Source organism: Larimichthys crocea, chromosome IX (genome assembly GCF_000972845.2).
Source record: "Larimichthys crocea isolate SSNF chromosome IX, L_crocea_2.0, whole genome shotgun sequence".
NCBI lineage: Eukaryota > Metazoa > Chordata > Actinopteri > Sciaenidae > Larimichthys > Larimichthys crocea.
Genome location: NC_040019.1, coordinates 7,522,529 through 7,534,345, shown reverse-complemented (window position 1 = coordinate 7,534,345; position 11,817 = coordinate 7,522,529). Strand labels below are relative to the sequence as shown.

At 38.3% G+C, this 11,817-nt stretch overlaps 1 protein-coding gene across 1 annotated transcript; it reads left to right on the top strand.

Annotated features, from left to right (window-relative positions):
* Positions 1–5,949: 5,949 nt before the first annotated feature.
* On the top strand, positions 5,950–9,800 carry ess2 (ess-2 splicing factor homolog). The gene is made up of 10 exons (XM_010750412.3): positions 5,950–6,335; positions 6,885–7,053; positions 7,209–7,292; positions 7,496–7,665; positions 7,821–7,938; positions 8,040–8,173; positions 8,292–8,394; positions 8,495–8,604; positions 8,689–8,804; positions 8,918–9,800. The coding sequence occupies exons 1-10, from the start codon at positions 6,189–6,191 to the stop codon at positions 9,195–9,197; spliced, it is 1,431 nt and encodes a 476-aa protein (XP_010748714.3). The 5' UTR covers positions 5,950–6,188; the 3' UTR covers positions 9,198–9,800.
* The last annotated feature ends 2,017 nt before the right edge of the window (positions 9,801–11,817 follow it).

Genomic DNA, 11,817 nt, shown 5'->3' with positions numbered 1-11,817 from the left:
AGGAAGGTTAGAAACCTCCAAGTGTGCTCATATGACAGCAGACAAATTACACTGGGGAACAATTTGAAAGAAAATTTCTCTTGAGTTAGATTTTTATGCTGATTAAAACTATAATTTGGCATGCTGATTTCAAAATTTCAGTCAGTTTTTGTCCAGTTTTTTCTCCACAGCTTACCCTTCAGATAAGCAAAATTCCACTGATTAGCTGTAGTAAGACTTGCCAGCTGATTACGATTGGACTCTACATAGCAACTTGTTTGTGCAGTCACGATTGAGACAGTGTGGTGAGAGGTGTGTGCAGCTCCCAATAGGTCAGTACTATCAATATCTGCAAACAGAAAGCCAGCATAGTGGGAATGAAGAGGATTTGTGCTGGCTTTTCTCTTAACCTTGTAACCATGGGCATACTGTTATAAGTTCTATTTCGTTTTATGCTTTTTTTTTTAGTTTTCAAAACTTGTAACTATTCCATCTTAGTGTTTTATTTACATGGGTATATATTACCTTTGTTCCAGATCATGTCTGCTCCTGCTACTTCTCGTCTTGAATGCCTAAACAACCCTGACTCCTTTTGCTATATTTGTGGTAGTTTCACCATTCCAAGTCAGAGGAAAGCAAACATCAGTGCATCTGTCAAACAAGCATATTTTGCATATTTTAGTTTACGGAGAGTTTACGGATGTGGACCAAAGGAACATGTGAAAAGTTGGCATTTGGTAGAGCAAAAAGATCATTGCACAGACTGTTTAGTGAAAACAAGCACATATCTGTTAAGTACAATATCTTTCATATTTTTTAAGAAAACAGGGATCCTATAGTTAAAAAACTTGACGTGACAGAGAAAAACTGAGATCAGTTTTATATTCCGCACCCAAAAACTAATTAAAAACAGCTGTCAGACCTAACTCAACAAAAATTGTGTTCCCCAGTGTTAGAGAACAGTGCGTTCAGACTCAGCTAAGTCTCAAAATATGTCAACTGGGTTGCGTCCAGGAGGCTTCTTCAGTTCTGACTGACTGGTAGGGAGACCAAGGTATTTGGCCCTGGTGGGATCCTTGACCAGGCTATTGTTTTCACTTGGTCCATTTAGTGTTCCTTGTTGTTGTGAAGACTCTTGTCCAGGTCACCTGAGGTCCAGTGTGGACGATGAACAACAATGGTCTGGTCAACAATCCTGGGCCTAATACCTTGGTGTCCCCAAGTGACAACCTCCAAAGTTGAAAATAAAGCCTTCCAATGCAGACGTGCCAAAAACTGTAACTCCTCGAGCGGCCACTTGAGGCTGGCTACAGGACAAGTCAATCTCCATCAGTCATTCTTCAGAAAATTGGACTTCTTCTTGTTTGTTAGTCTTCTTCTGAGGTTGAAGGTAGTCTGATTCTACCCTCAAAACCCTTTAAAACATTTCACAAGTGTTTTAATTTTACGCTTCTTTGTTGTACACATAACTTTCCTACAAAATAAGAATCTGTTGTTGCATTGATATTGGGATCTTAAAATGGTTTACACTGACAGAATCATGAAGCTTTGTACTTTCAAGTTATGTATGTGTTTGTCATGGTTGTGTGAGAATTCAACCATATGCAAGTTTTAGATTGAATAAATATTTATATGTCTCCCTTGTGGTGTAAATAAAGAACCACTCCTGCTGCAATATATCTGTATGTTGAGTACATGTTTTGTAGCATAAACAGACTTAAATACTAAAACATATGGTTGCAGCCAGACAAATTGAATGCCAGATCACAGAGCTCATTTTCAGATTTCAGGGTAGAAAAAGTAGAGAGAAACATAATATTTATGTTTATACAGCTATTAGATATGTAGTTTCTGCGACCACACAGTGTTTTTCTCCATTCCTCCTCAAGTCCCCAGGGTAACACCATCTGACAAATGTTTTCTGAGCACAGTTACCGCACAAGCTCACATACTAGTAAGTCTGGAGCAAACACAGAGAGGAAGGTTGATCCTCTGCATTTCCTGGTCACACAGCTGCAATCTCAGATTCCCAGGAGGTTTTTGGGCCCCGGTCCAGCAGCGAACAGAGACACTGAGCTTTTTCACACGTGAATAGTCTGATGCCATGTGGGGTTTACTGCTCATTTATCAACAGTCAGTGTGTGGGTGTATTTGTAATCCTGTCTCTCATGTCCTGATTTGTGTCCTTTACTGTTCATGTTAAAATATCTCCTTCTGCCACTGACCAAAGTGCAGATTAGTCAATACTGAAATGAATCTCTGCACTATCTCTGCACAAATCACAGTTTTCAAACTGTAGCAACACGTTATAAATTATAATTCCTCTTTCAGCCTTGGCCTGGTGTTGACATGCTTTATTGTCTCTGTATCCCAGCTGGTGTTTGGTGTTTGACTTTTGTATCCAGGGAGTGAGAGAGTAAAATAAATGAGTATTATCCATTTTTGTCGCTTCAGGTTGTGTATTTGTCCTGTGTAAATCACTTTAAACTGAAGAGAGTAGCTCCTTACAAAAAACTGTATCAGCCATGGGGCGACGATGGCTTTTCTTTACTTTTACCTCTTGTACCAAATATTGCTCTTACGGTGACAAAATAAACCTTTATCATTCTAATCCCCGGTAATGAATTTTGAACTGTTTGAACCGATGTGGATGTGGTACAATTCCTTCTATTGAGAGCCACAATAACCGCAGATAGCAATCTCACATGCTCCGCAAACTATACATCAACAATCTGGGCGCTATTAAACCCAAGTGAAAAGGATGGGATGGTGTTTATTGTTATCTGTTTTCAAAAGCCCTTATAAGAGGAGCTTAAGACAGATTGTGGAAATCCATTAATTCTCTGGGAGTTAAAAAAAAAAAAAAAAGGTGTATTGCCTTGTATGAAATCACAGGATTTGTTGGGAGGGATGAATTTAACCTGTAATAGCTTTACCTCAGCTGTGCACATTGTCAGAGAAGTGAGACTGCACCACACAGATAAGACACATGATGCATGATTATGAATACAAACCACATAGAGGGAGCCCTTTTTTTCTGAATTTGTGTTTCTACGTGCAAATCTATTAGTGCCACACGTCACTGGCTAGATGAGTCATTAATTTATCTGCAACTTCCTAATTACCGTGTGTGATTAGTATGCAGTGTGTTGTCTCAGTTTGTGTCATTTACTGAACATATCTACTAATTTGCACAAGATTGTTTGTTGATAAAAGCTAAATAGAAAGTGACAATATGAAATACATTTAACAGCTAATCCTCAAATTGAGCATACACAAGACTCTGGCCACACCAAAAAAAAAAAAAACGTTCATCTTTAAATCCAGGTTTCTAATACCAAGCAATCCCCTTTTCTCTAAAACCTCAACAATAAGGATCTTAGGAGCTCTCCACTTCTCATTTTATGCAGTGAAATCTGATTTCTTTTGGAGAAAGGAATGAAGCAAGATTAACTGAATCTGCCGTCCTCCCTAACCTCTTCACAAAACTGCCCAGATTAGCTAGGAATTAAGTTTCAACCGTTTTATGTGTCTGGTCCATAGGGGGGATTATAGTTTTACTATTTTTTTGCCTCCCAATTTCACTATAAGGGCCCGACACAGTGTTGTAGAGAGAGGAGAAGCAGAGGAGCAGCTGAGCTTGAACTGTCGCAAAAAGTGTGTCAATATCCTGTCATCTCTGCTTTTGTGTTATACTGGAATTTCTTTGGAGATGGACGGACTGCTTGGGATGGAGAGACAAAAGTTTCCTTTCACCATTGAGAACATACTGAGCAAATACAGTAATGGAGACAGACGGTCATGTGGAACAAGTGGTGCTGGACTAAAAGAGAGAGCACCAAGTCCTGCTGGAGGCCAGACAGAGACTGTTCATCACACCTGCCTGTGCTGCTGTTACTGCTCACACTGTGGAGACATATATCAGACTGATTTCATTCATGAAGGTAAGATCAAACCCATTCTCCTCATGAGAAGTGTCACCTTTGTTTACTTCTGCTTTCAACTGCTTTTGACTGTACTCTCTGCAGCCTGTCAGTATGGATGGCCCCCAGCGATGCTCACAGACCCATGCAGGCTAGGAGACGCCCACAGAGAGGAGCAGACACCCGGTCAGGTACAGAGGAGAACCAGACGTCACCGCACTATTTTCACTGAGGAGCAGCTGGACGCACTGGAGGAGCTGTTCCTGCAAAACCAGTATCCAGATGTGAACACGAGGGAGAAACTAGCACAGCGCACTCACTTAAGGGAGGAAAGAGTAGAGGTAAGACTATAGTGTCACATTCAGCCTGTTTCAAACTACTCCAACTCAGTGTTATATTGTGATGTGTACAAGATAGCACTATATTTAAACTTAAACCCATTGTATATCTGTGTTGATAATGGTGTCCAATACTGTTCTACACAAACACATGTATTTTCTGTTGATAGGTTTGGTTTAAAAACCGAAGAGCAAAGTGGAGGCGCCAAAAAAGACTGTCATTTGGTGTGGGAAACACAGAAAACTAAAGTATGTTTTTTATATTACTGAAAAAAAAGAAGAAACTGTGTATGCGTGTGTGTGTGCTTGAGTTACATAAATACAAAGAATGTTTTCTGCCAATGTTATGAAATATGAAACACACACAAAACCTGTTTTTCCAGGAATTAGACAGAGTTTTTGCATCAATCAAATCATGTGACTGTGGACAGTTTTGTAGCCTATTTATGAATCTGATTGGTTGAGTGAATGGTAGAATGACTCCTGCAAGTTAAATCTTGAATCTGTAAATGGATTGTTATAGTTTGCACTGGTTGTGAAGAAAAAGTGTCCTTGAGAACAAATAAAGTTTTTTTGTGGAGATGTGGGGAAGTTTTTTTTTTGTTATGCAAGCCATAGCATATCCAAACATCCAAACCGACATTTTTTTTAGCTCAAACGCTCCTAAGTTACATTTTGTGTGTAATTAGTCACTTCCAACATTTTTCCATTTCAATTATATCAATAATATCAGTTAGTCCATTTAAATTAGTGATTGTCAGTCTTGGGGATCATGAGATAATTAGCAGGGAAAGAACATTTCTGGGTTAAAAAATATGTAATATTTATTAAACATGTATTAGATAAAAAATCTAAACACATATTACATATTATTATTATTGGAATTTATTTTTATTTTTTTATTTTTTATTAAGCAAAATACCAAAATCGAATACAAATTCTCAAAGAGGACAATAATATCAGCAATAAAGAGAGAGAAAATAGTACAGTGCAACAACAGTTAGGGGAATCATTAAACAAAAACACAAGAACAAATAAAATATAGGCAAATAAATAAAATACAGGCATACAAGTTCGACATAAACAGAGCAGCGAAAGGTGATTTAAAGTTAAATTGATGATGATTTAGAAAAGTAGGAGACGAGAAATATTTAGGCTCAGTTCTTTGGCACACTTGTTGTTTAGCTTTTTAAGTGATGAAAAAAATATATCTTGAATTCATTAATAAAACAAGAATATGAAGGTTTAGAGGTTCTCCATTTTGCACAATGGGTATGGTATTTACCCAAGAGTATAATAACATTTATGATGTCAGAAACAGACAAGGTAGGTTGATTAAAATAAAAGATAGTATCATATAATTCGAATGGCTGTATATCTTCAATTTCTAAAGAAATACAGTTTTTTATATCACACCAAAAACAAATGCTCCAGGGTTTCATCTCTTATCACTACAGAAGGAACATTTATCTACCTCATATCCAAATATTTTCTTGAGAAATTCTGCCACTGGATAAATTTTGTTAATGGCTTTGAAATGTGTTTCTTTGACTTTAGGTGAAACAGGCCATTTGATAAGTGTGCTTTGTCTAATGTATTTGAAGTAACAGAATCAGATCCCTGCCAGATGAATCATAAAATATTTGTATTATTGGAAATTATACAAAAATATTATATTTTATTCTGGAAATTTCCTGAGAGGCCGTAAACTTCCGGTGACGTAACAGTTCACGCCGTAGGTACGTACGTTGTTTGTACGCCGTCCTGAAGTTAGCTTACAGCGAGCAGTTAGAGATCAAACTGTGTATTAGGGAGGTCCACACAGTCTTATACGTCTCTGTTTAAGACTGTGTGATTAAAATACTCAGACTGAGTGTCTCCGGTACGAAGTCCAGCTTCCGTTTCGACCCGTTCATCGTAGTTAGCCGTTAGCCGTTAGCCTTAACAAATGGAGGGCAGCGCCAGCGTGAGGAAGTCGCTGTCCGGGACTCTGGTCCCTTTGACGGTCACAACTGTGGCTCTCCTGCAACAACCCGAGGAGAAAGACGAGGAGAAGTTGAACAGGAAGGTCCTCGATGAAGAGCAGTACATAGAGGTACGTGGATGACAGGTTAGGGACGGTACACAACACAACAGGAGTGCTGCGTTAGCTCGCAAAGGAGCTGCTAACCAGCAACAAACATCTGTAATTAGGAATGAAGTCACTTAGTTATACTATATTTGTAGTGCCCTAAAGCTTGTTTGGTATCCTGTTTATTTCAGGGATAATTGTGGCATACATAAGCAGTGTATTTGTGTAATAACATTGTCTGAAAATATACTTGATATGGTTAATTTAGTTTGTTACTTACAGGATTGTGATTTAATGTGATTAGTGTTGTCACATTAAGGTGTGTGGTTCAAAAATGTCATTTATCTTGCTGCAGCATATGACACCCTAATGTAGAGCTACAATTATGATCTAATTAATTAATAATTGGTTGATCAGCCTTAGCTGCAGCCCTGCCATCCTGTTGTTTTTGAGCCTAGTAAATACAGCAGGAGATGAAAGTGAAAATGGGACAATATTGAGACGTATGTTGATAGTTTTTTTGTCATTATCTCCCTGACACAAACTCAAATGTACCTTTTTTTCGTTTAACAGAGTCTAGAGAAGATCATCCAGAGGGATTTCTTCCCAGATGTGACTAAATTACAAGCGCAGAAGGACTACCTCGACGCTGAGGAAAGCGGCGACCTGGAGAGGATGAGAGAGATATCCATCCGATACGGATCATCTTTGACTAAATCTACGCCACGGTCCTCCGCACCCTGTGAGTAACATTTCACTTCATGATGTTATACCCGACTGTGTTTGTTTTGGTTTTACATGTCAACAATGTGACAATATACCAGAGAGAGATCCACATTATGATCACCAGATATTTAGTCTAACTGACAGCTATTTTTTTGTCTCCTTGTATGTAAGATGTGACGCCAGCTAGCTTTGAGACGCCAGTGGGTCGCGCAGGCTCTCCCTCCTCCATTCATGGCAGTAAAGGTTTAGATGGGGGTAAGTATCTCAATTAAGATGCAGAGCAGATCATAACATAATGTTCTGAGCTTTATTTGTCTGATTATATGAACTCTCAGACTTGTATTCCACTTTAAAACCCTTTTTGTTGCAACTTTCCTAAATCACGTCTGGCAGTAATACTCTCTTTGAAGTGGTTAACAGTTGGTTTAACTCCATTTCTATCGATGTTGTATTCATAGAGAGCAAGGATGATGACAAGAGGGAGAAAGAGCTGCCCTGTCTGGATCGTTTCCTTGCTAAAAATACCAGTGAGGATAATGCATCATTTGAGCACATAATGGATTTGGCAAAAGACAAAGAGAAGCTGAGGCATTCCTGGTTATATGAGGCCGAGGCTGAATACAAGGAGGTATGAACATATAGAGTTAGTTCAAGCGAAAGCAAATGAATGAATCATAAATTGTAGATATGCCCACATCTTTGAGGGTTGCATGATTTGGTTAGTAATTAAAATATTGGTACACCTTTTGATATAAAATAATTGTTGCTTTTGATATTTTCCAGCGCCATGAGCAGAACCTTGCCTTACCATCAGTAGAGAAAGGAGCTCTTGAATGTGTCAAAGCTGGACTTGAGACATGGGAGTACAAAGCGAAGAATGCCTTGATGTATTATCCAGAGGGTAAGAAGACCAGACATACATCTCATATTGAACACATGTAATCTGTGAGAGAAAAAGTTTATTTCATGTGTTTTCACTGTGTTTATATCTTTTTTAATCAGGCGTCAAAGACGATGATGCTTTATTTAAGAAGCCACGAGAGGTCATTCACAAGAACACACGCTTTAACGCAGACCCGTTCAGCAAAGCTCTCAATAAGAGCCAGATTCAGCAGGCCGCAGCCCTCAACGCACAGGTACGTTTTAGGAATATGGTAAACCAGAAATTAGTGCCTCATTCTTATTCATTAATTGTCTAGAATGAGTGCATTCATTCATGAATGTTGTAGCTGATTTGTCATGTTTCATGTCCAGTTCAAACAGGGTAAAGTCGGCCCAGATGGGAAAGAGCTCATCCCACATGAATCGCCAACAGTGAATGGATATGGTTTTGAAACAATGCCTTCCCCTGCACCTGGTAAGTGCATCTTCGTACTAACAGTCCCGAGACAGACGAAACTAAATGTTTCCAAATTACATTTGGAGTAGATTTCTGGAAGCTGTTTCTGTCCCCTCAGGTGTAGCTGAGTCTCCTCTGATGACCTGGGGTGAGATCGAGAGCACCCCGTTTCGTCTGGACGGATCAGACACTCCGTATGTTGAGAGGAATCATGGTCCATCATTTAAGGTACCGATGTTAGAGAGCTCAGTCGTAGCTGAATTTTTTTAGGAATTGAACATTTAATATTAACATTTATTTTGTTTGTAAAAGATTCCAGAGCCAGGAAGACGAGAGAGGCTGGGATTAAAGATGGCCAATGAAGCTGCAGCCAAAAACCGAGCCAAGAAACAAGAGGCATTGCGAAAGGTCACAGAGAACCTTGCAAGGTAAAGACATTTGACTTTCTGTACTCTCAATTATATCTGCAGCTTTTAGCTTCTTAATTGTTTTAAGCTGCTAGTTTCAAAGACCTGATCACATCATTTTTTTTGTGTTGCAGTCTTACACCTAAAGGCCTGAGCCCAGCCCTCACGCCCGCACTTCAGAGGCTCGTAAATCGGACATCTAACAAATACACAGACAAAGCACTGCGAGCGAGTTACACCCCGTCGCCCTCGCACAGAGTCATTGGCTGCAAGTCTCCCTTCGGTGGCCCTTCGACTCCCTCAGGAACGCCGACACCAAACAAAGCCAAGACGCCGAGCTCTCAGGACGTTACATCACTTACAGACAATCTGCTGCAACTTCCCAAGAGACGGAAAGCATCAGACTTTTTCTGAGCAAGAGAAGCTGTTCTCTGCTGGATTTGAACAAAACAGACTTATTATAGTGGAAAGAACTCGATTATGAAGTCTCCAGGCAGTTTCCTCAAATTTAAGAGCACATTTTTTTGGCTGGATAAAGACATGTACAGAAGACTTGAGAGTTTTTATGGTTTTATTTGTTACGTTTTTGGGCAGATCCCTGTGAAATACAGCTTAGTGTCCAAACTCTATTTAATTACGTGTTTATCTTATTTTTTATATTTTGTTTTTATCTCATTTCGTTCATACATTTTTGTACAGCCACCGATCCAGCTGTTAACGCTTAATCTTCCCAGCTTTCAATGCTGCTGTGACATTTCAGTGTTTTTCCCTGCATCATAGAAATCATAGAAATGAAATGTTTTGTTACCTTACAAAAGGTTTTGGTATTAAATATGGGGAAGACACACAACGCTCCAGTTAGACAGCTTACTGATTGTCAGTGTAAATGATGAATGTTTCTTAAAGTTCATAATCTGTACGTTTTTCTTTAAAAAAAAAAAACAACCTGTAACAACCTGGACACTTTTGGCTACAGATTGTCTGCAAGAGAATATAAAACCATGTATCAACGGATGACATCCTTGTAGTAGTTCTGTTCTGCCTCACACTGGTTGCAGGAAAATAATAATTTACTTTAAAATCTCCTTTTTCGAGCAAGCTTCAAATCTACAGGCCTAGTCATCCTCCTGAAATAGCCAGAAACACGCTTGCATGCCTCAGTCTGTTTTTTGGAGCATTAGTGGTTATAAGATCTCCTCAGGCCAGATTTGTGTGTGTGTGTCTGTGTGTGTCTGTGTGTGTCTGTGTGTGTCTGTGTGCGCTCTCAAGTCAAGAGGGACACTGCAGCTTGATTTACGACTTCATCTTTTCAGAGTGTCACAGTTTACAGTTCAAAGGTCAGTGTTTTCATAACCGGGCATGTTATCAGGAGTGGGACAAACATCATTTGGACTCTGCTGTGGACATTATCTGTTTGTTTTTTTATCATGTTAGATTTTAGAACAGTTGAATGTTTTAATATTTATTTATTGAAAGACAATAATAGATTTAGATCATGTCACAAAAGTAATTAGCTAGAAACTAATTACATTTCATCATCAAGAAGGTTCCATGTTCTCCCTGTGTCTGCGTGGGTACAGCTTTCTATCCACAGTCCAAAGACATGCACTTAACAGGTTAAATGGGGACTCTAAATTGTCCGTAGGTGCCCAATGCCACCTGGGATCGGCTCCAGCCCCCAATGACCCTGATAAGGATAAGCATTTACAGAAAATGGATGGATGGGAGTGTTGGACTTGAGGCCAAATTTGAAATACTTTAGTATTTCCATTTTGGTCAACTTTATACTTGTACTCCACTACATCTCAGAGGCAAATATTGCACTAGTTACTTTTCAGATTTTCATACCTTTTCTGTCCAATAAAAACCAGGTTATTTCCAAATTCTTCATTTTTCTGATAAACTGAAGGATTAAGTCTTCTTTATGGGTTGAGAAACTTCTCTGACTTCTTAACTTAAATAAACAATCATAAAAAAAAAATGCATTGTCACAAAGGTTTTTCTGAGCTCATGAAAATACTTTGTTTTTAGTAATACATGGCTCTCTCAACACCTACAGCAGTAACATGGAATATATACATATATATACATAATGATTAAAGATCCAGTGTGTGGGTTTAATGGCATCTTCCTGTGAGATTGCATAAAGATGAAGTCGTATTATTATGCATAACTTAAAAGCCTTTATATAATTTGAACGGGTGAGTTATATAAAAATTCACCCTCAGTACAGTTGTCATGAACGAGGAAATTATTATTATTACCAAAACTGTTTGTACCAGGCTGTAAACATGTTTATTTCTGCTGTGAAGTTGGACATTTTAACATGGGGGCTTGTGGAGATTGACTCTTTCTGTAGCCAGCCTCAAGTGGATGTTTGAGGAACTGCAGTTTTTGGCACTTAAACATTGGCTTCACTCCACAGCCACAGAGGTTGCTGCTTGGGTTTACCATGGCGGACTCCATGGAAGAGGAAACAAAAACACAACAGTTCTTATTTTCAGGTGATTATACATTAATGAAAACATACATAATACATATTAAAGATCTTAGATCTTAGATGTGACAGACTTGTAATCTTACATAAAGTTCTAGTTATAACTCTTGTGTCAGGTTACTGGATGAAAATATCTGCATGAATATTATTTTTTTAGTAATTAACTTAAGAGACTTAAAATAATAATCAACTTCAATCAAAAATAGCTTAAATGATGGTGATGAATCTTGAAATTTACATTTATGGATGTGAAATTTCCCTAATAAAATATAGAGGTTGACAATAATACAGTTTCTTTTCTTTGTATTCAAAATAAGTAATGATGTTTTTTTAATTTAATAATAAATCTCTGCTGATGATGTAAATTTGTGACCTTTTGAGGTAAGCTTTGTTACATCTAAATAACTTTTTTTTTAAATCAGTTGAATCACTTTTCTTTATAAGCTTCTTTATATTATATTTTATAACACGGCCCAGTATCACTGATACCGATACTTTTCAATAAATATGCGTCATTGAATTGCTAATTCTCGATTA